Genomic DNA, 25099 nt, shown 5'->3' with positions numbered 1-25099 from the left:
TGCGGCTGCTCAAGCAGAGGAACCTTCCCCTGCCCTAGGAAGTGGATGCATGTTCTGTTGTTTTAGACACATTTTCAGTCCCAGGCCAATGACAACATGGTAGGATGGAAGCTAGGGCAGGGAGGTCAATAGGTCAGTCAACAAACACCCCATGAGCATCCCAGTGATGAGGGATTAGTGTTGATGGGCATGAAAGAGAGGTTGGGGTGTGGGGTTGGAAGGCAGTATTATCTTTGAGCTGCATTTGGAGATAATTATAAAGAGTGGATGCCAAAGAAATGCATGTATAGCCACATGCATGTGTAGCCAAAAGTCACGTGCGCTGAAATTCACAGCAGCACTTTCGTGGAGGCCCCAAAGATTGGCCCCAGTGCCGTCTGCATGGAAGTGACCACACCCTGGGTACTCGCGGCAATACGGCTGAACCTCTCAAACGTAACACTGGAACAAGGAAGCCAGAGAAAAACGACACCAGGATGCTAAGAGCAGTTGACAAAAGAAGTGGGCTGGGGTGACCTATTTCGTAATCCAGGAGGTGGTTACAGGAGTCTCTATGACGGAATCCATTAAGCTCGGTACGCTTAGGCTTGGTACACCTGGCGAGTATACTTGCGTGACAGGTCTAAAAGGAGGAGGGCGTGTAAGGTTTTGAGGTTTCCCCAAGGTTTTCCCCAGAGGAGGAGGGCTGTGGCAGCCCCGGACAAAGCAGGTGGGCAGGGAGGCGCGCGAAGAGCGTGACTGTGGACCGCGGTTGTCAGTAGGCGCCCTGACGCCTGGAGAGGAGAGCCCGGCTGCCCCAATCTCTCCAGGTGCGGCCCCGGCTCCGCCTCCGCGTCCCGCGTTGCTCAGCAACCGGTCTCCAAGGAGACTTGAGACGCTGAGCCCGAGGCCTGAGCGCGCGGGGGCGTGCCAAGACCCCAGGCCCCATGGCGCAGAAACCGATCAGCACGGCTGCGGCCGAGCGCATGAACCTCGTGGCCCAGGATGAGATCTGGTAAGGCCGGGGACTCAGTAACCCAGTGGGCTGGACTGTTCCCACCCAAAGTGTGCACACCTGGCAGCCTCAGTTTTCCCACCAAGTCCTGGAAGTGGTCGACTTCTGGGTGCTAGGAGTGTGTGCTGGAGGTGGTGGGGGTGCCTTGCGGAAAGAGCCTTTCTCTTTCTCTTCTCTTTGGCCCACCACAGAGGCGTGAAACATTTTGCATCTGGCCCTACAGCCCTCCGCAAAGCTTTGCTTGTTGAGAGCCGACGGTTGAGTGCTTATTTTTAAGATTTACCCAATGTTTTAAAAAATCTTAATATTTGTTCTGGAACTCTCTTGCTTTTTCCATGATCCAGTGGATGTTGGCAATTTGATCTCTGGTTCCTCTGCCTTTTCTAAAACCAGCTTGAATATCTGGAAGTTCATGGTTCACGTACTGCTGAAGCCTAGCTTGGAGAATTTTGAGCATTACTTTACTACCGTGTGAGATGAGTGCAATTGTGTGGTAGTTTGAGCATTCTTTGCCATTGCCTTTCTTTGGGATTGGAATGAAAACTGACCTTTTCCAGTCCTGTGGCCACTGCTGAGTTTTCCAAATTTGCTGGCATATTGAGTGCAGCACTTTCACAGCATCATCTTTCAGGGTTTGAAATAGCTCAACTGGAATTCCATCACCTCCACTAGCTTCGTCCTGGTTTTAGAAAAGGCAGAGGAACCAGAGATCACATTGCCAACATCCTCTGGATCATCAAAAAAGCAAGAGAGTTCAAGAAAAACATCTATTTCTGCTTTATTGACTATGCCAAAGCCTTTGACCATGTGGATCACAATCAACTGTGGAAAATTCTGAAAGAGATGGGAATACCAGACCACCTGACCTGCCTCTTGAGAAACCTATATGCAGGTCAGGAAGCAACAGTTAGAACTGGACATGGAACAACAGACTGGTTCCAAATAGGAAAAGGAGTACGTCAAGGCTGTATGTTGTCACCCTGCTTATTTAACTTATATGCAGAATACATCATGAGAAATGCTGGGCTGGAAGAAGCACAAGCTGGAATCAAGATTGCCGGGAGAAATATCAATAACCTCAGATATGCAGATGACACCACCCTTATGGCAGAAAGTGAAGAGGAACTCAAAAGCCTCTTGATGAAAGTGAGAGAGGAAAGTGAAAATTTTGGCTTAAAGCTCAACATTCAGATAACTAAGATCATGGCATCCGGTCCCATCACTTCATGGTAGATAGATGGGGAAACAGTGGCTGACTTTATTTTTTTTGGGCTCCAAAATCACTGCAGATGGCGATTGCAGCCATGAAATTAAAAGATGCTTACTCCTTAGAAGGAAAGTTATGCCCAACCTAGACAGCATATTAAAAAGCAGAGATATTACTTTGCCAACAAAGGTCTGTCTAGTCAAGGCTATGGTTTTTCCAGTGGTCATGTATGGATGTGAGAGTTGGACTATAAAGAAAGCTGAGCGCCGAAGAATTGATGCTTTTGAACTGTGGTGTTGAAGACTCTTGAGAGTCCCTTGGACTGCAAGGAGATCCAACCAGTCCATCCTAAAGGAGACCAGTCCTGGGTGTTCATTGGAAGGACTGATGTTGAGGCTGAAACTCCAATACTTTGGCCACCTCATGTGAAGAGCTGACTCATTGGAAAAGACCCTGATGCTGGGAGGGATTGGGGGCAGGAGGAGAAGGGGATGACAGAGGATGAGATGGCTGGATGGCCTCACCGACTCGATGCACATGAGTTTGGGTGAACTCTGGAAGTTGGTGATGGATAGGGAGGCCTGGCGTGCTGTGATTCATGGGGTCACAAAGAGTCGGACACAACTGAGTGACTGAACTGAACTGAGTATTTGTTCAGTTCGAAAGAGAGCACTTTATATTTACTCTTGCTTATCCTGGTTTTTCAACAAGTTTTAAAGAATTAAATTCATTTTCTAAAAAATTCATATTCAGTAAACATCTATAATGGATGTTTCTATTTGCCTTTCTGTCCCATTGCTAGGTAATATCCCATCTCTTTGAAGTTTTAACCAATATGGAAAGTTACTAATTTAGATACAAATAAATAAATGCAGTGTTAGTCACTCAGTAGTGTCCAACTCTTTGCAACCCCGTGGACTGTAATCTGCCAGGCTCCTCTGTCCATGTAATTCTCCAGGCAAGAATACTTGACTGGGTAGTCATTTCCCTTCACCAGGGGATATTTAGCAACAACAAACCATCATTGCTAACCTCTTAAACTTCAGTTATCTTATTTTCATCTCTTAAGACTTATACCATTTCCTTGAAAATCCTGTAATAGTCACTTCATATTTTTCTTTAAATTAGCTTTGTTTGACCTAATAAACTTCTTTTTATAGAAAACTTTATATCACTCTTGAAAATGGAAAGCCAGTGTTATTTGCAATAAATACAGGCTATTATTATTTTTTTAATCTTTATTTTTATCCAGGTACCCACAGTAGGAAATATTATACTACCATAGCAGGGTCTGTTTCCTCTGCTTAGAATGCCCTTTTCTCTCTTCCCCCACCAAACAAACTCCTACTTATCCTTCAAGACCCAAATCAGAGGGCCCCTCGTTGGTGAACAGAGCCAGTTAAGCCCTTAGACTGTTCTGCCCCATGTCACAGTGGCTGTTGAGCACTGGATAGGTAACTATTCCAAATTGGAATGAGCTATAATGGCACCCCACTCCAGTACTTTTGCCTGGAGAATCCCATGCATGGAGGAGCCTGGTAGGCTGCAGTCCATGGGGTCGCTGGAGTCAGATACAACTGAGCGACTTCACTTTCACTTTTCACTTTCATGCATTGGAGAGGGAAATGGCAACCCACTCCAGTGTTCTTGACTGGAGAATCCCAGGGACAGGGAAGCCTGGTGGGCTGCTGTCTATGGGGTCGCACAGAGTCGGATACAACTGAAGCGACTTAGCAGTAGCAGCAGCATAAATATAAAACACTAGATTTCAAAAACTTCATGCCCCTAAAAAGTGACACCAGAATTAAATTTACCTGTTTATTTTCGCTTTTTTAAAAATGTGGCTCTAGAATATTTTAAGTACATATATGGCTCATCTTTCTGTCTCATGTTACACTTTCTTTGGAAATAGACTCAGCTTTAGGTGCTCAATGATTCCTAAAATGTCAATGTTCACTCTTGCCATCTCCTGTTTGACCACTTCTGATTTACCTTGATTCGTGGACTTAACATTCCAGGTTCCTATGCAATATTGTTCTTTACAGCATTGGACTTTACTTCCATCACCAGTCACATCCATAACTGGGCGTTGCTTTTGTTTTGGCTCTGTCTCTTCATTCTTTCTGGAGTTATTTCTCCACTGTTCTCCAGTAGCATATTGGGCACCTACTGACCTGGGGAGTTCATCTTTCAGTGTCCTATCTTTTTGCCTTTTCATACTGTTCATGGTATTCTCAAGAATACTGAAGTGGTTTGCCGTTCCCTCTCCAGTGGACCATATTTTGTCAGAACTCTCCACCATGACCCACCCATCTTGGATATCTCTACATGGCATGGCTCATAGTTTTATTGAGTTAGACAAGGCTGTGGTCCATGTGATCAGTTTGGTTAGTTTCCTGTGATTGTGGTTTTCATTCTGTCTTCCCTCTGAGGGATAAGGATAAGAGGCTTATGGAAGTTTCCTGTTGGGAGAGACTGACTGTAGGGAAAACTGGGTCTTGTTCTGATGGGCAGGTCCATGCTCATCCAAAAAAGATGTCCTTTTCATTATAGGGGAATGAAATGCAAAAATAGGAAATTAAGAGATACCTGGAGTAACAGGCAAATTTGGCCTTGGAGTTCAAAATGAAGCAGGGCAAAGGCTAACAGAGTTTTTGCTAAGAGAATGCACTGGTCATAGCAAACACCCTCTTACAACAACATAAGAGAAAACTCTACACATGGACATCACCAGATGGTCAATACCAAAATCAGATAGATTATATTCTTTGCAGCCAAAGGAGAAGCTCTATACAGTCAGCAAAAACAAGACCCGGAGCTGACTGTGGCTCAGATCATGAACTCCTTATTGCCAAATTCCGGCTTAAATTGAAGAAAGTAGGGAAAACCACTAGACCATTCAGGTATGAAAAGAAAGTGAAAGTAAAGTCTCTTAGTCGTGTCTGACTCTTTGTGACCCCATGGACACCAGGCTCCTCCATCCATAGGATTTTCTAGGCAAGAGTACTGGATTGGGTTGCCATTTCCTTCTCCAGGGAATCTTCCTGACCCAGGGTTGAACCCAGGTCTCCTGCATTGTAGACAGATACTTTACTATGATCTAAATCAAATCCCTTACAATTATACAGTAGAAGTGACAAATAGCTTCAAGGGGTTGTATCTGATAGACCAAGTACCTGAAGAACTGTGGACAGAGGTTCATGACATTGTACAGGAGGCAGTAATCAACACCATCTCCAAGAAAAAGAAATGCAGAAAGACAAAATGGTTATCTGAGGAGGCCTTACAAACAGCTGAGAAAAGAAAAGAAGTGAAAGGCAAAGGAGAAAAGGAAAGATAAACCCGTTTGAATGCAGAGTTCCAAAGAACAGCAGGAGAGATAAGAAAGCCTTCCTCAGTGATTGATGCAAAGAAATAAAGACAAACAATAGAATGTGAAAGACTAGAGATCTCTTGAAGAAAATTAGAGATACCAAGAGAACATTTCACGCAAAGATGGGCACAATAAAGGACAGAAATGGTATGGACCTAACAGAAGCAGAAGATATAAAGAAGAGGTGTCAAGAACACACAGAACTATACAAAAAGATCTTCATAACCCAGATAACCATGATGGTGTGATCACTCACCTAGAGCCAGACATCCTGGAATGCAAAGTCAAGTGGGCCTTAGGAAGCATCACTACAAACAAAGCTAGTGGAGAGGACAGAATTCCAGTTGAGCTATTTCAAATCCTGAAAGATGATGCTGTGAAAGTGCTGCACTCAATATGCCAGCAAATTTGGAAAACTCAGCAGTGGCCACAGGACTGGAAAAGGTCAGTTTTCATTCCAATCCCAAAGAAAGGCAGTGCCAAAGAATGTTCAAACTACTGAACAATTGCACTCATCTCATATGTTAGCAAAGTAACGCTCAAAATTCTCCAAGCCAGGCTTCAACAGTTACATGAACCGTGAACTTTCAGATTTTCAAGCTGGTTTTAGAAAAGGCAGAGGAACCAGAGATCAAATTGCCAACATCTGTTGGATCATGGAAAAAGCGAGAGAGTTCCTGAAAAACATCTACTTCTGTTTTATTGACTATACCAAAGCCTTTGACTGGGTGGATCACAACAAACTGTGGAAAATTCTGAAAGAGATACCAGAATTTCTGGGAATACCAGACCACCTGACCTGCTTCCTGAGAAATCTGTATGCAGGTCAAGAAGCAACAATTAGAACTCAACATGGAATGACAGACTGGTTCCAAATAGGAAAAGGAGTACGTCAAGGCTGTATATTGTCACCCTGCTTATTTAACTTATATGCAGAGTACATCATGCGAAAATGCTGGGCTGGAAGAAGCACAAGCTGGAATCAAGATCACTAGAAGAAATATCAGTAACCTCAGATATACAGATGATACCACCCTTATGGAGGAAAGCGAAGAAGAACTAAAGAGCTTTCATCACTTTCTTGATGAAAGTGAAAGAGGAGAGTGAAAAAGTTGGCTTAAAACTCAACATTCAGAAAACTAAGATCATGACATCCAGTCCCATCACTTCATGGCAAATAGATGGAGAAACAATGGAAACAGTGAGATCAGACTTTATTTTTCTGGGCTCCAAAATCATTGCAGATGGTGACTGCAGCCGTGAAATTAAAAGACGCTTGCTCGTTGGAAGAAAAGCTATGGCCAACCTAGACAGCATATTGAATCACAGAGACATAATTTTTCCAACAAAGGTCCATCTAGTCAAAGCTATGGTTTTTCCAGTAGTCATGTATGATTGTGAGAGTTGGACCATAGAGAAAGCTGAGCACTGAAGAAATGATGCTTTTGAACTGTGGTGTTGGAGAAGACTCTTTTTTTTTTTTTAATTTTTTAAATTAATTTTATTTTATTTTTAAACTTTACATAATTGTATTAGTTTTGCCAAATATCAAAATGAATCCACCACAGGTATACATGTGTTCCCCATCCTGAACCCTCCTCCCTCCTCCCTCCCCATACCATCCCTCTGGGTCGTACCAGTGTGGAGAAGACTCTTGAGAGTCCCTTGACTGCAAGGAGATCAAACCAGTCAATCCTAAAGTAAATCAGTCCTGAATATTCCTTGGAAGGACTGATGCTGAAGCTGAAACTCCAATACTTTGGCTACTGATGTGAAGAACTGACTCATTGGGAAAGACCCTGATGCTGGGAAAGATTGAAGGTGGGAGAAGAAGGGGACGACAGAGGATGAGATGGTTGGATGGCATCACTAACTCAATGGACATGAGTTTGAGCAAACTCCAGGTGTTGGTGATGGACAGGGAAGCCTGGCATGATGCAATCCATGAGGTCGCAAAGAATCCGACATGACTGAGTGGTTTAACTGATTTAGGTGCTCAGCCCCTCCCCCCCGGGGAAATAGCTTGGGCCTCAGAAACTGTTGAGACATTAAAGGGGGCTTGGGGTGCAGACACTGGTTCCAAAAGAGGAAAGGAAACTTGAAAATCCAAATGAATAAATGTTTAATCAGTTTTTTGGTAAAAGACACACCTGCACTTCAACTGAAACTCACCTCAGCTCGTGGGTAGTTATGTATAAATTATATCACGTGTGCAGCAAAAGCAGGGCCAGGATTAGGGTGGAACAAACGAGGGGCCTGGGGTGCAGTGTTTAAGGAGGGCTCCCTGTCACGGTCATGCAGGTTCTGGCTCTGCCCTTGCAAGAACTGGGAATGGGTGCCTCCTTAAATTTTGCACCCTAGTACCTCACTCTGCCCTGGTCCTTGCTCTGGCAACAAAGGAACTTTACTTATACCTCCATCATGATTTAACACTCCCCCATTACTGCAGGTCCAAGGGCCCCTAAAATAAGGGATCCAGTATCGAGATGACCCCTAGGGCAGAGGCAGCCCTAGTCTTGTCTGGTCCTTGATGTACTATCCAACCAGCATCTCTGGTTCTAAGACACGTGTCTCCCTTTCATGAATGACAATCCCCCAGTGACAGGGCCTCCCACTCTCTCCCTGTTTGGGAATCATCACTCAGTCCAGGTGCATCAATGAAGGTCAAATTCTCCCCAGGGCACCTTTTAGGGTTTGCTATGTCAACCCTTTTCAAATGTTGTACATCACTTAAGAACTCTTCCCCCCGCCTCCCCCCAGGAAATATCGCCTGAAGGCTGAAAACGAAGCACGGCAAAACTGGGCCCAGAATTGGGGATTTTTATCAACACCCTTTGAGGAGGTAAATGTAAAGTTGATGACCCTGGAGGTTATAGACCCAATCATTTCCAAGAATAAGTGGTTATGAAGTGTTTAATTCAAAGGAATAAATTTATAGAGCATGTTGAAGATGGCTGACACCTGAAAGTTCCTTTGATTTAAAAATTTATTGAGTTTTACTACATGCCAGGCACATTCTAGGTGCTTCATCCAAACCAGCTTGTTGAATCCATAAGACAAGCCCTGTGCAGAGAAGGATGCTATTTGAGGCCCATTTTACAAATGAGGAATTTGAGCTCTAAAAAGTACAGTTACACAGCTAAGAAAGGCACCAAAGGAAGATGCTGGTCTGATTGATTCCAGGGCTACTCAGCCTTGGACTTGCCATCTGTAAAATGGGGTGATAGTCCTCACTGCCTCATTGGGTGACTGTGAGGTTCAGAGGGAAAGAAAGGAGAGGCCAAGTGAATATCTGCAAGATTATTAGGAAAATAACTCTTGGTATTTCCTACACCAGAAATGAGGGAAGGGACCAGAGATAATAAATAGGGAGTATTGGGGACATCAGCAGAGACCTCTGACCCCAGCCAGAGGCACCAAGATCAGCCTTGCTGAGGGCTCACAGGCAAGACAGACTCAGCTGCATTTTCTGATTGTTCAAGAGAGTCTGGAAATTCAGATGCTTTAATGAAAATGTCTGAGTCTAGAATAGTGGCTCCATTTATAAAACACCATATAAAGACCCACATATATGTGGGCTTGTGTGGACTTCACCAGCATGGTGGCCAGCGGTTTGCAACCTTCCATGAGATCCCTAGAACACAACATGAGGAAACCACGTTTCTCTAGAGGTGAGGCAGAATCACTCAAGGGCCGCATAATTCAAAACGTACTTGATTCTAGACCATATAAACCCCCTTTGTAATTCACCCTGTCCCACTGGCTCTGAAATTATGCCATTCTTAATGAGCTTTCTTAATACTTGGAGAGTTACACAATTTGAAATTTTATGCATAAAATGAGTCCTTATTAATATGATATGCATAAAGGAATCTGTATTAATAGTCTTCATGTGTAATTAAATCAGGATTTTGAAGAGCTCAAAATTGCTTTAAAAATTAAAAGTTGGGGGGTTGGAGGCTATCCTCCTAGTTTAGAGGCTGGTCCTGAACCTTGCTGGCAGGTTTTTAGTTTGAGTCCATAAGCTGTAACATGTTCTCACATCATGGGTAGGGCAGTAAATGGGCAGTCTGGGAGAGCCTGGGCCTGAGCTGGGCTGCCGGCAGGTCCCCACTCTGCCCCTTTCTAACATTGACCTGAGTCCCGCCTTTGTCAACTGAGAAGAGTCTTGTTCTGGGGGGACTGCGAAAGGAAGCTCCCGAAGGCTCAACCAGTGGGGCCCTGCCTCTGGGGATTGTGTTTCAGCTGATCAAGTGTGAAGAAGAACCAGCCACCCCAAAGCCCAAAATCGAGCTTCCTGAGCGGTTCCGCATCCGGCCGGTGACCCCAGTGGAGAAATACATCAAGGTTCGCAAAATCTTTTTAAGTACTTGTTTTCCTAAGTAAGAAATCTCCACCCCACCAGAAACAGTGTTGCTTCAGGTGGGCCAAGCCTTGGGCACAGGTAAGGACACAGCAGTGCCCAGGCCACAGGGACATGGGTTTCCAGTCCTTCCTAAGCCCACACATGGGAGACACAGCAGGTTATTGGTCCCTATATGTGCAGGACCTTAGAGTCCAGAGGAAGGAACTGGGATCTGAGCCTGATTTGCAGAGGGAAGCAGGGCTGCGGAATATTGAGAATTGCCTTCTTAAAATGTCACTCTTGTTGCTGAGTGAGTGACTGGGTCATCCAGAGGGGAGAAGACATAGATAGTATTCCTACCAAAGACCAGTCAGATGTGGATGTGGGGTAGATGCCTCTAGAAGTTGCTGAGCTCTGTATATCCCTGGTCTTCTCTCATGGGAAAAGTGAAAGTGTTAGTGGCTTAATCATGTCTGACTCTTTGCGACCGCATAAACTGTAGCCCACCAAGCTCCTCTGTCCATAACATTCTCCAGTCAAGAATACTGGAGTCGGTACCCATTTCCTCCTTCAGGGGATCTTTCCAACCCAGGGATCGAACACAGGTCTCCTGCCTTGCAGGCAGATTCTTTATGGTCTGAGCCACCAGGAAAGCCCTTCTCATGCCTTCTCTGTCATTTTAATCCTGGGTTCTGCTCTCCATCCACCTATGGAGCAGGCACTTCCGTGTCCCGATGTGGGGAGGGGGGATGAAAACTCAGGATGAAGGAGGCCAGGGATGGGTGAGTTCGATTCTGGATTTTCTTTCTCTGACACCCTCAGGGTCAGATGGGATGGCCAGCTTGTTTGAGTTAGGTGCTCAGTGGGTACGACCTATTAGCTGAATGAATGAAAGAATGCATTCCACTGAGATATTGAGAGGGTTCCTCTGCTGATTATACAGCAAGAGAGACTTGCTGACTTTTCTAGAAATGCAGCAAAATATAAATCATAAATTAAAATATCCATATACATACACTGACCCATGGTTAGCATTTGGGGGAGTTCTTCCAGATGCCTTCTACGCCTCATGTACCACCAGTAAATGCTGGCTCATATTCTTTTATTATTGCCCTTTAGTTGCTCCCCATACTGAGTGCTTTACATGATTATCTTATTTCCACAACATCCCTGGAGAATGGATATAACTGCCATCAAACCCATTTTGCAGTTGAGGAAACCGAAGCTGACAAAGACTGAACAACTTTTCCAAGGTCAAGTGTATCTGATTTCAGAGCCCTGCTCTTAAGTGCTATCCTCAGCTACTCCTTCAACACACACACACACAAACTCATACATGCATATATACATATTTAAAAATAAAATTCCACAGACTGCTTTGTAATCTTTTTTCATTCAACAATATAGCCTATTTATCTTTCCATGCAGTCACCCATAGCATTCTGAATCATTAATATATTAATGACTGCATTTTTCTTAATTGTACGAATTGACCATAATTTATATAATTCTTCCCTTAACCCTGGACGGGCTTCCCTGGTGGCTCAGCTGGTAACGAATGCAATGCAGGAGACCCGGTTTCAATCCCTGGGTCAGGAAGATCCCCTGGAGAAGGGAATGGCTATCCACTCGAGTAATCTTGCCTGGGAAATCCCATTGACAGAGGAGCCTCGTGGCTCTAGTTCAAGGGGTCACAAAGAGTCGGACACAACTGAGCAGCTAATATACACAATTTATACCATATTTTACACATTTTATACATCGTTTTTCTCTTAGCAGTTTATCTTCCAAGTCATCCCATCTCAGAACACACAGCTGCCTCCATCTTTTACATTGCTGTATAGTTTTCCGTGGTGTGGAGGGGCTGTGACTGAATGGGTCTTCAGGGGATGGACATGTGGGCTGTCCAGGCGCCTGCTGTGACACGCAGGGCTGCAGTCAGCCTCCCACAATAATCTTGGTGCGTGCACATGCAGGTATTTGGATGTCTTAGGATAAATGCTGAGAGGTGGATTGTCAGGTCAAAACATGTTTGTGTTTTCCTTTTTCATAGATGGCGGTAATGTTGCCCTTCACAGATTTTCCCTCTAGACCTTTGTTGACGGTGGTGTCTTCATCTCTTTGCCAGTCTGATGGGTGAAGTGTGAGCTCCCGGGGTGGATTCTGACTGCATTTCTCTTACAAGCTGGACTTGAAAGCTAGTCTGTGTGCCTGACAGCCAGTCTGGACCAGCATTGTGGAGAACTTGCTGGCTGGAGGAAACTGGCCCCACCAGCATCTGTTCATGACCCTCCCTGCATGGGGCCTCTCAGGAGATTAATGTTAATAGTTCATCAAGAACATATGTTAAGGGGCTTCTGCCACCAGTGGCAGCTGGCCCACCAGGACTGTCCCCTCTCGCCACCGCCTCATTCAAAGACCTTTGAGCTAAGCGTGAACTCATAACCCCAAGCATATTAAACCTCTTCATCTCAGTTCTTCTGCTTGAACGAATATTCCTCACTGCTGTCTTGGTTCAAATCCCCCCATAAGAGCAGAACAGAAGGTTATTTCAAATAGAAAGGCAAACCCTGCATAAGCATTCACCCACATTTTCCAAAAATTTTTCAAATTTCAAGGAATTGACAAATGAAATTGTGTTTTTTCATTTCAGATAGAATCCCATTTCCTTTTTGGTTTTTAATTAAAATCAATTTCTTTCACTCCTGTGGTATCTATGGTTTGGTGTGTGTGTGTGTGTTTACACACGTATCATAAAGCCTTCTAATCAAATCTGGAAGGTCTATAACTGCCAGGATACCATCTGACAATATTGCCATATATTTTATAAAGGGCACTATAAACTGTGGCTCCCCTGGTGCCTCAGTGGTAGCAAACCTGCCTGCCAATGCAGGAGACACAGGAGATACAGGTTTGATCCCTGGGTCAGGAATCTCCCCTGGCGAAGGAAATGGCAACCCACTCGAGTATTCTTGCCTGGAGAATCCCACGGACAGAGGAGCCTGGCGGGTTACAGTCCATGGGGTCTCAAAGAGTCAGACACGACTTAGCAACTGAACAACTATGAACTATAATAGTCTGTATATCTGCACCTTGCTTTTGTTTCTCTTTTTTGCTCTTTTACCAAATGAAAGTTATTTTACTGGAGGTCATGAATTAAATATGTTAAACGTTATGAGATAAAAAGACATGTTTGATGATTGATCATTATTTTCAGGGAACATGTGATCTCTGAGTCCAGCGGGTTGGTGCGTACTTACATTCAGTGAAACTTACTTAGGGACACTGGCTCTTCTTTCTGTCTTTTCTGACTTTTTTCTTCACTTTATTGACCTATAATTGACATACATTACTGAGTAAGTATAAAATACACAGCATCAGAAGTTGACTTACGTACATCATGAAATGATTATCACGCTAGGATTAGTGAAGATCCATCAGTCACTTCAGTCATGTCCAACTCTGTGCGACCCCATAGACAGCAGCCCACCAGGCTCCCCCTGTCCCTGGGATTCTCCAGGCAAGAACACCGGAGTGGGTTGCCATTTCCTTCACCAATGCATGACAGTGAAAAGTGAAAGTGAAGTCGCTCAGTCGTGTCCAACTCTTAGCGACCCCATGGACTGCAGCCTACCAGGCTTCTCCATCCATGGGATTTTCCAGGCAAAAGTACTGGAGTGGGGTGTGACTTAGCATATCATCTCATACAGATACAAAATTTAAGAACTAGAGAAACATTCCTCCTTGTGATGAGAATTCTTAGGATTTATTCTCTTAATCGTAACTGTTTTTGTATATAACATAGAGCAGCATTCATTATATTTATCATGTTGTACATTACATCCCTGGTATTTTTTATCTTATAACTCGAAGCTTGTACCTTTTGACCACCTTCATCCTATCCCCCTCCTCTCCAGCCTTTCCTCTGGTAACCTCAAAACTGATCTCTTTTCCTATGAGTTTGTTTTAGAAGTATAATTGACCTACAATGCTGTTGGTTTCTGTTATACAGCATAGTGACTCAGTGTTTCTAAACATTTCAAAATGATCACAAGTCTAGTTATGATCTGTCACCATACAAAGATATTACATAATTACTGACTATATTCCCCACACTACGTTTCATACCGTGACTCATTTATTTTGTAGCTGGAAGTCTGTACCTCTTAATCTCCACCTATTTCTCTCCTCCTCCACCTCCCCTCTGGCGACTACCTGTGTGCTCTTTGTTTCTGTGACTCTGTTTCTGTTGTTCATTTGTTTTTTAAGAATCCATATGTAAGTGAAATCATGCAGTATTTGTCTTTCTCTGTCTGACTTATTTCACTGCTAAGAATTCTTCTAGGCCCACCTATGTTGTCACCAGTGGGAAGATTTCGTTAGTTTTATTGCTGAGTAATATCCTGTTGTGTGTACAGACCACATCTTTATTCATTCACCTATTGATGGGCATTTAGATGGCTTCCTTATCTTGGCTATTGCAAATAATGGTTCAGTTAACATTTATTGCCATTTAGTCGTTAAGTCATGTCCAACTCTTTGTGACCACATGAACTGCAGCACACCAGGCTCCTCTGTCCTCCACTGTATCCCACAGTTTACTCAAACTCATGTCCATTGAGTTGGTGATGCCATCCAACCATCTCATCCTCTGTCATCCCCTTCTCCTCCTGCCCTCAATCTTTCCTAGCATCAGGGTCTTTTCCAGTGAATCGGCTCTTTGCATCAGGTGGCCAAAGGATTGGAGCTTCAGCTTCAGCATCAGTCCTTCCAATGAATATTCAGGGTTGATTTCCTTTAGGATTGACTGGTTTGACCTCCTTGCAGTCCAAGGGACTCTCAAGAGTCTTCTCTAACACCACAGTTCAAAAGCATCAACACTTTGGCGCTCAGCTTTCTTTAACATGTTCAATTAACATAGAGTTGCATATATCTTTTTGAATTAGTGCTTTCATTTACTTTAGATAAATATCCAGGAGTGGAATTGTTAGATCCTACAATAGTTCTATTTTTACTTTTCTAACAAACTGTTTTCCACAGTGACTGCACCAGTTTACATCCCACCAACAATGGCACCCCACTCCAGTACTTTTGCCTGGAAAATCCCAGTGACGGAGAAGCCTGGTAGGCTGCAGTCCATGGGGTCGCTAAGAGTCGGACACGACTGAGCGACTTCACTTTCACTTTTCACTTTCATGCATTGGAGAAGGAAATGGCAACCCACTCCAGTGTTCTTGCCTGGAGAATCCCAGGGACGGCAGAGCCTGGTGGGCTGCTGTCTATGGGGTCACACAGAGTCGGACACGACTGAAGTGACTTAGCAGCAGCAGCAGCAATAGTGCACGAGGGTTCCCTTTCCTCCACATCATTGCCAGCACATTACTTGTTGTCTTTTTGATGATGGCCACTCTGACAGATGTGATGTTTGGTGACACTGAACATTTTCGTGTGACTATTAACTGCCTGTATATCTTCCTTGGGAAAATGTCTACTCGGGTGCTCTGCCTACCTTTCAATTAAGTTGTTTGTTTCTGTGATGCTGAGTTATACGAGTTCTTTGTACATTTTGGATATTAACCCTTAATCGGATACGTTTGCAAATATCTTCCCCCGTCAATAGGCGGCCTTTTTTGTCCTATTGATAGTTTCCGTTTGATGTAGTACCCACTTGTTTACGTTTGCCTTAGGAGACATATCCAAAAAATTATTGCTAAGACCAACATCAAAAAGTGTGCTGCCAATGTTTTCTTCTGGAAGTTTTATTATTTCAGATCTTAGCTTTAAGTCTTTAATCCATTTGAGTTCATTTCTGTGCATGATGTGAGAAGTAGACCAGTTTGCTTCTTTCCCATGCTGTTGTTTCGCTACCAAGTCACGTCCGACTCTTGTGACCCCGTGGACTATAGCCCGCCTGGCTCCTCTGTCCATGGGATTATCCAGGCAAGAATACTGAAGTGTGGGTCGCCACTTCCTCCTCCAGGGGATCTTCCCCACCCAAGGATCAAACCTGTGTATCCCATGTCTTCTCCATTGCAGGCAGATTCTTTACACATTGAGCCATTGAGTAGCTGTCCAGTTTTCCCAACACCATGTTTTCCAGAGGATGTCTTTTCCCCATTATATATCCTGCCTCCTTTCAGGTGGATTAAGGGCCCATAGAAGTGCAAGTTCATTTCTGGGCTCTCTGTTCTATTCCATTGACCCATGTGTCTGTTGGTGGCCTGTACCAGGGTTCTTTCTGTCTTCTCCACACCAGGTCTCACACGCCGATCCTGATGCGTCTGGAGACACACCTCCTGTGGCTGTGGCCCAAGGCAACTCATCCTCTGTCCTTCTATTGCAGGTGCTTCCCTCCCCCCCAGTCCCGAAGACCACACAGGGCTTCATCGGCTGGCGGTCCGGGGTGCCAGGCCTGAACAAGTGTCTGGAGCACGACTATGAGATCAGAAGCTGCAAAGGGGCATATGCCAAGGAGCTAAACTGGCCGAAACAAGGCATACACTGAGTCCAGATGGAGACCCCGGCCCCTGGGGCAAGGAAGGGCAGACCGCCAGCCCCAGTGCCCATGCCCAGGAAAGGACAAGCTCCAGGCCTCCCCCGAGGTCAGAGTTCCCCCCAACACGTGTTCATGGGATGCTGTTGCAAAGAACACAAAACAGTCCTTAGACGTTTTCATCAGTTCTTCCCTTCTGGAACATTCTTGTAATGCATTCATTCTTGGCTAATGCAATGAATAAGGCAAAATAGACTCCCTGAATATTTTTTCATACCTTGAGAAATTTTAGGGATAGCTTTAAAAGACACAATGTGATCTCATTTTTAAATATTTGTCTAAATCCTTATTGTCGTCTTCCATCCCCTTTCTCACCATCCTTGTTAAGATGAGGTGGTTGGCCAGGTGTTTCTGTACCTCAGCACCCCTGGGCCTGCTTTTCAGGAGGAATAACGTGCTCTGAGGACCCCTCCCCAGTCATTCCCCAGGATATCGGCAATATGTCAACAGCTTTAAAGCAGAAACAAGCACAAAATTAGCAGTGAGCACAGATTTCCAGGAAGGATGGGTTTCCCAGTGCTCCCTAGAAACCCCATCCTGACCTGGTCCGCCCCCCACCCAACCACCCTCCCACCCACTACAGCAAAGACAGCAGCTGAGCTGGCCAGCGTCCTTCCCCTGGGGGCCTTTGACATCCACCCTGTGGTCAGCATTTGAGTTCACTGCCGTCTCTGAGGCTTGGCTCCAGTTCCTACAAATGGGGGTGGACGTGGGGAGTGGGGCATCCAGTTGGTGCAAGAGGACCAAGAGGAGCAGCCAACAGGCCCTTGGGCCCCACCAGCTGGACCCCAGGGAGCCGGAGGGGGAGAGTTTACACGTGGCCTGTGGAGGCCTGTGTTTCGTTTCTGAGTAGCAGAGGATGGTGTCTCCTTCAGCCCCGGGGTGGGCAGGGCAGGGGCAGCAACATCAGTTACCTGCCCTCCCTGACGTCACGCTCCTTCCTCCTCTTGGTGGTCCCAGTGTCACTGTTTATGGGGTGGGTTCCTCCCTGGGTTTGCTTGACCGAGGTGGGCTGCAAGCACTTGTACCTGGTGGAACCCACCTGCGAGGCCCACCCATCCTCCTGCTCACCTTCCTGTCCAGGTGTGGTGGGTATGCTTTACCAACCCAAGATTCCCTCATCTAGAAACGTCCCCTGACCCTAGCATGCTAGGCCTCAACTAGCACACTTCTAAAGGGGCTCTGTGACTCTGGGGCACCCAGTGCTAGGGGGAGAGGATTATTGCTGAGTCTGGGCCACCATCCCCTCCAAGTTCTGGGCTCAGTGTCGGAACCCCACAGGCCCTGGGGGAGAATTGCTCTTGTTCGGGGAGTGGTTCTCTATAAAGTCTGCAGGATGTTCCCTGAGGGATCGGTCTCCCTACTACCCTGGGGGTGGGGGATGGGGCCTGGCCGCAGACAGCTGCGGAGCCAGCTGATCAGACACTGAGAACAGAGGCACAGCACAGAGCCTCCTCCCAGCCTTCTCGATGGTTCTCTGCCCCCCAAGGCTTGCCTCCAAACCAGAGAAGGAAACTCGGGCTCTCACAGGCTACCTGGCCTGAAAGAGCCAGAACACAAGAGAATCAGCCCTTCAAGATGCCTGGTCATTCCTTCTGAGCATGGTGCCTGCCCTTATCGCCTGCCGCGTGGATCACATGGACCACGGCCGCCAGGAAATCCCTCAGTCATCCTGCTGATATCCCAGGGGCCACACATACAAAGGAGAGATGCCACAGCTCTTCAGGTCCTGAGAAACAGACGGCCAAGGTATTACGGGATGAACCGTGTACCCCCCAAGAAAGATCTGTCGTAGTTCTAACCTCCAGCACTTGTGAATGTGGCCTGATTTAGAAACAGGGTCATTGCAGAGGGAATTAGTTAAATTAGGATGAAGTCATACTGGAGTTGGGGCGGGGAGACTTAATCCAATATGACTGGTGTCCTTGTAAGAAGAGCAGAGACACAGGGAGGAGACAGCCAGGTGGAGACACAGACACATGGGGAAGAAGCCATGTGATGAGGCAGAAATTGGAGTGATGTATCCACAAGCTTCCCTGGTGGCTTGATGATAAAGAATCTGCTTGCCAACGCAGGAGACGTAGGTTCAATCCCTAGGTCAGGAAGATTCCCTGGAGGAGGAAATGGCAACCCACTCCAGTGTTCTTGCCTGGATAATCCCATGGACAGAGGAACCTGGTGGGTTAGAGTTCGTGGGGTCGCAAAGAGTCAGACATGACTGAGTGATTAAACAGCAGCAATCTATAAGCCAAGGATGCTGAGAATCGCCAGCAAATCACCAGAAGCTGGGAATAGACAAGGCAGGATTCCACCCTACAGGCTGCAGAGGGACCATGGCCCCGCCGACACCTGGATTGCCCTGGGAGAGGACCAACTCCTGTTGCTTAAGTCACCCGGCTTATAGTCCTTGGTTACAGCCATGCTGGAGCCAGGCAGAGTCTGGAGTAGATTTCACTGCCTCCTCTCCCTGCTCAGAAAACACTGTCTTCGGAGCATTTGTCTTTCACTGCTCTTGATCCAGGCTGTGTTCACATGAGACCAGGTCATGTGGCTCATTCACCTCCAAAGATGTCTCCAATCACGCAGATGTTGAGCCCGATGTAGACTAAACACCAGGATGCTCGGCCAAGTCCTCCCCACTTAAATCCTAATGTTTTGGCATCTCGGTCATTGCTGCAGGCAAGGCATCTACCCTTGAAGAAACCCATGTCCCTTGTTGTGATCAGATGCCGCTGCAGTCGAGCGGAGCAGCCAGACTCTTCTGTCTGCCAGCTTCGTCTCGACCCCACCAGGACCACATTCCCGTCTGACTGCTGTGCGTGACACAGCACATCCCTGCGGCCCAAATGTGATTCTGATTTTTCTTTTTGTTCTAATTTCTGATCATAAAATGAATCTGAGAGCCATCTTCCATGACAGTTTGTCAACAAAAATATCTAGCAAAATGGATGGGCTCCCTTTTGTCTGGACCCCAATTCAGTATATCTGGTTTGACTCTTCTGAAACTTTTTTTTGGCTGTGCTGAGTCTTTGTTGCTTTACACAGGCTACTCTAGTTGTGGGCTTCCCTGGTGGCTCAGACAGTAAAGAATCTACCCACAGTGTGGGAGACCTGGATTTGATCCCTGATTGGAAGGATCCCCTGGAGAAGGGAATGGCTACCCACCTGTATTCTTGCCTTGAGAATTCCATGGATAGAGGAGCCTGGCAGGCAACAGTCCATAACGTCAGAGTCGGACACGACTGAGCACCTTTCACTCCTTCACTCCTCTCTAGTTGTGGCGAGCGGGGGCTGCTTTTCACTGCAGTGTGTGGGGTTCTCATTGCAGTGGCTTCTCTTATTTCAGAGCACAGGCTCTAAGGCACATGGGCTTCCGTAGTCGCGGCATATGGGCTTAGCTGCCCTGCAGCATGTGAGATCCTCCCAGACCAGGGATTGAACCTGTGCCCCCTGTATTAGCAGACAGATTCTTATCCTCTGTATCACCAGGGACATCCTTCTTCTAAAACTTTAATTCTCACTTTAATTCGTTGGTCTGTGTTAATCAGTAGCCAGGCTGTAGGGAGACTGGTCAGTACTGTCAAAGGAAATGATCTGGAGGAGTAGAGCAGACCACGCCGTGGCTGAACAGCTGGACCTTCAGAAAGACCAGAAGTCTGGGTTCTAAAGGTTTTCAGGGCTCTCCTGGCCCTGGTGCCCACTGTGTACCAGCAGAGGAAATGGGCGCATCCATACTTAGATCTGGTGGACTTCAGTTCCTTGAGGGAATAGAAATTCAAGAGATTCGGATCAACCCTGTGTGCTGTCGGTGGGAATGTAAATTGACATGCTGCTATAGGAAACAGTCATGAAGATTCCTCTAAAAGTTTAAAATAGAACTGTCATATGATCCAGCAGTTCCACGTTTGGGCATTTATCTGAAGGATATGAAATCTCTATTTGGAAGAAATATCTACACCTCTGTGTTCACTGTAGCATTTTGCACAGGGTCTAGGTTTGGAAACAAGCTAAGTGCCCATCGATGGATGAACACAAGAAAATGTGGTGTGTGTATATACAAAGAAATGCCATTCACCATCAAAAGGAAGGAAACCCTGCATTTGCAACAACACAGATAGACAGAGAACACGATGCTAACTCAGAGAAAGACAAATGCTGTATGATTTCACTTCTATGTGAAATCTTAAAAAAAAATGCAGTCTCTTAGAGACAGAGCACAGATTGATGGTTGTCAGACGTGGGGGGTGGTGAAAATGGGTGAAGGAGGTCAAACGTACAAACTTTCAGTTATAAGGTAGATGAATCGTATGGCATGCACAATTGTATGTAACATTCAGCATGGTGACCATAAACTCTAAGATTTCTTTAAAGAGAGGGAGAGACTCAAATCAAAATCTGAAGACACACGTCCTCCAGACAATGAGAACACAAACACATTTAAATTTCCAGAAGACTATTTAATGCTCTTTGCTACTTAATTTAGATAATGCTTACTCCAATTTATGTCCATGTGTCTAACACCCCATAAAACTACTTCTACTTAAAACATTGATGTACAGAGATTCTTTTTTACCCTTTTGTGCTGGTCAATACACAGGTAGTTAGGTTTTATAAACGAACTAACATCTCAGAAACCTCAGTTGGTAGGATTTTTTTTCCTGCCTCCAGTAATATATTCACCAACTAACCACATATACGTTTTATTTGAAAAATAAAAATGAGACAACGTTCCTGCCCGTCTCACTTGACACTGCCCGGAGCCTCCCCACCCCAACCCCCCGGATTCAGACGACCTGAGTAATTTGGTTGGCACTCATGGGCTTGTAATGGAGCAGGAATGTCCAGCCAAAGGACATCTGAGAATGGGAGTGGACAGCATCAAGGAGTCCATCACCCTGGACCGTCTCAAACTTGACATTTAATCTATGGAAATCAACCTCCTTGTGGGTGTCCAAATGACCTCATAAATGTCACCACATTTCCAAGGTCAAGACGAGGCTGGCGAACCTGGATACAAGATGCTGAAATACATCACAGCAATGACCATCCAGACGGCCTCAGTCTAAATGAGAGACCTCGGAAATGAAGCAAAACATAATCGGGCCAAGGACTCGGAATGGATGCTGTCACAAGCACAGCTCATCCAAGACAAATTAGAAACTCTGATGCTTGAGTTTCAAGAAAATGACATGATCGAAGGAAGTAAGGCTAGTGGAAAACACATCTCTTGCTCTTACGTGTTCAAACACACCCGAGTACCCACCCAATGGACCCTGGGCTTTCAGCATCCACAGCATGGGACCAGAGGTGTCTGAGAATTTAGAGCTTTGTAGATTTTAGATGGTGCATATATTATGTATTACATAACCCTTCTGCTAAGGTCTGGGGCTTCCCTGATGGCTCAGACAGTAAAGAATCCATCTGCGAAGTGGGAGACCCAAGTTTGATCCCTGGGTTGGGAAGATCCCCTGGAGAAGGAAATGACAGCCCACTCCAGTATTCTTGCCTGGAGAATAACATGGACTGAGGAGCCTGGCGGGCTATAGTCCATGGGTTCACAAAGAGTCAGACACGACTGAGCGACTAACTCTTTCACTTTGACTTTCTGGTATGATCTAGGGCAGCCCCTCCAAATGAAATCCATTTGTATTTTTGTTGTAAAATGTATGAATGCTCACACTGAAAGGAATCAAGACTCTAAAGATTCTTGGTTCAGATTTTGCTACCAAATGAACTTTGCTGTCAAATGAGTATTTCTGGACCTGGAAGTGTTTTGGAGTTTGGAATTGGTAAGTCATCTGTCTTGGACATAAAATATTGTCACCACTTCCCAGATGAGGTTACAACAGGCTATGACTCCAGGCCCAGCTGTGTTCTCCTCTCCGTCTCCCTCCTGTTTCTTTCTTTCTCTCTCTCTCTCTCTCTCCCCCTGATGAGGCTGGCTGCCATGTCATGAGATGCCTGGTGGAGATGCTCACATGCCAAGAAACTGAGGGAAACCACTGTCCAACAGCTCATACGGCCTTGACCCTATGGCCCATGAGCAACTGAATCCTGCCAGTGATCCCATGAACAAGCCTGAACCCGATCCTTCCCTATGGAGCTTTGCGATGGCCACAGCCTGCGAGAGACCCCGACCCAGGGGACCCAGACAGGCTGCACCCAGGCTCCTGGCCCCCAGAAGCTGGGAGGCCACAAATGGTGTTTTAAGCCGCTCAGTTTGAGGGTAATTTGTTACACAGCAGAAGCTAACACCATTTGTGTGGTTTTTGGAAATAACTCATCAATAAAAGCTGTTTCCTCTGCTTTAAAAAAAAATGACTCGGTCATGTTTGTGTATGGCAGAAACCAACACAATTATCCTTCAGTTAAAAATACAGAAAAAAGTGAGTTTGAGCAAAAGTGACATAAAAAGGAAGAAGTTACTGAGACGTACTACAACATGGAAGAACTTCAGAAATGTGATGCAAGTGAAAAAAGCCAAACATAGATCGCCCATTATATGCTCCCATTTGCACAAAACGTCCAGATTAGGCAAATAAACAGGGACAGAAAGTAGATCTGTGGCTACCAGGGTCTGGAGAAAGGGGGCTTGAGGATCGCCAGCTAATGGGTACAGGGTTTCCTCTTGGGGCAATAAAGAAGCTTTGGGACTAGACAGAGGCAATGATTGTACAACGTGGTGAATCCATGAAACAACACTGAGCTATACTCTTTAAAATGGTTCTTTTTACGTAATGTGAGTTCAGCTCAATTTTTCTTAAAATGACTGAAAGTTATATTAAGTTGTCAATTCTGGGTAATGTGCATGAAATTACTCTTTTATATATATATTTTTATATACCCGACATAGATAACACAGAGACATATATTTCCCACTGCAGAGGGCAAGCTGAGTACAACCAGCCCTCAAGCCACCAGTTTGCCACGTCAGATCTCAGTCATTCATGGAGGCCATGTGGTCACTGCCTCTGTTGGCCATCTCCGCCCCATGGACCTGTTTAGTGGGATCTTTCCCAGCCTCAGGAAAACAGTTCTGGTGGGATCAGAGATAAAAATAAATCTGCAGGATGCTGGGCCAGAGAAGCCAGATACAGAAGAGAACGTGTTGTATGATTCCATTTATATAAAGTGCAAAAACAGACAAACCGAATGGATGCTGAGAGAAGTCAGCATGGTAGCATCTTTTTGGGGCTGGGACAGGCAACGGGAGAGGGTGGTCACATTTCAGGTCTCAGTCTGGATGCCAGTGACACAGGCATGTTCTGTTGGTGAAAACACATCAGGCTGAGCACTTATGATGCATGCATATTCCCATCAGACTCCTCTGTCCATGGGATTCTCCAGGCAAGAATACTGGAGTGGGTATCCATTCCCTTCGCCAGGGGATCTTCCCAACCCAGGGATCAAACCCAGGTCTCCCACACTGCGGGCAGATTCTCTACCATCTGACCCACCAGGGAAGAATGTATTATGATAGACTTCAGTATTAAAAAGTTTAAAAGTAAATAATAAATGCATAAATCCATTGGATACATTTAGGAGATTCATTTAGGAGATACATTTAATTTCCTGCCAAACTTTTGAAACACTGGCCAGGGGCTTGGCTTCAGGTGGCAAGCTCCAAGACGGGCAGGTTTGTGGCTCCAGTCCTCCAGGCCCTGGGATGCTGTTCAGATGCCATTTAAGGAAATCAACGCTCAGGAGGTGGATGGAAAATGCTTATTACAACTTCTCTCTTGTGCAAACAGGAGTGTGTCTTATCCCCTGCTCAGGGTCCTCTCTGCACTTAATCTTAGCCAGAAGGCCAAGAAGCTCAGGGTCCCCTCTGGAGATTAAGAGCTAAGTGCCTGCAATTTATCACTTCAGCCCCACCCAGCACAGGGAGCAGAGGGTCCAAAGCCACTCTCACGGACCCTGAAATGTGGGATATGAAGCGGGGGACTGGGACGTTACCATCCCAGACCAAACTATTCCTGGGCTTAGAGTTAGGGAAATAAACGTGGACTCACAGAGGGCAAACACTTCTCTAATTTCTTCGGAAAGAATCCAAATGCATAGGACTGTTACTAAGTCCTTGGAGAAGCTGCTGGCCCCCACCTCCCCTCCTTAGGCTTGCAGGCACCAGGGACTGGCCCCCCAAAATGGCCTTTCAGATGCCCCCTGTCAACCCCAAGCGAGGCCCAGCACGCCTGACCCTGTGAAGAGATCTTACCACTTCAGCCCAGGCCCTGTCAGCATGAGGGGTGACATGCAGAGTGGGTGCCCTCAGGGTTGGGGGAGAGGCAATTATCAGGTTATGCTTGGAGGCACCGTGCGCATCCACACGCACGCACACACACACACCAGGTGGGCAGCCTCCCACAGAGCAGGGCGGGGAGCCTGCCGATTCCTAGACACTCCAGATGCTTGCAACCCACGCTCTGCTCCAGTCCCCAAGGAGCACCTCAAATCCCCAACCCTGGGCTGGCAGAGCGGGGGGCGTCCGTTCACCCTGTTGGTGTCAGCCAGTCTGCCTCCTACTAAGAGGCACCTCCTGCTTCCTGGTGACAGTGGGGGCCTGACATTTAACACTGAGGATGTTTCTGAATTGGGCCTCGACAAACAGCAGTCGCTTCTGAATCCAC

The 25099-nt window shown here is 46.0% G+C and overlaps 1 protein-coding gene across 1 annotated transcript; it reads left to right on the top strand.

Annotated features, from left to right (window-relative positions):
- Positions 1-840: 840 nt before the first annotated feature.
- Positions 841-16667, top strand: CIMIP1 (ciliary microtubule inner protein 1). The gene is made up of 4 exons (XM_019972695.2): positions 841-994; positions 8335-8416; positions 9820-9921; positions 16263-16667. The coding sequence occupies exons 1-4, from the start codon at positions 927-929 to the stop codon at positions 16422-16424; spliced, it is 414 nt and encodes a 137-aa protein (XP_019828254.2). The 5' UTR covers positions 841-926; the 3' UTR covers positions 16425-16667.
- The last annotated feature ends 8432 nt before the right edge of the window (positions 16668-25099 follow it).

The sequence above is a fragment of the Bos indicus genome, chromosome 13 (genome assembly GCF_029378745.1).
Source record: "Bos indicus isolate NIAB-ARS_2022 breed Sahiwal x Tharparkar chromosome 13, NIAB-ARS_B.indTharparkar_mat_pri_1.0, whole genome shotgun sequence".
NCBI classification, from domain to species: domain Eukaryota; kingdom Metazoa; phylum Chordata; class Mammalia; order Artiodactyla; family Bovidae; genus Bos; species Bos indicus.
Note: the sequence above shows the minus strand (reverse complement) of the source record. Positions and strands in the feature narration are given on the sequence as shown.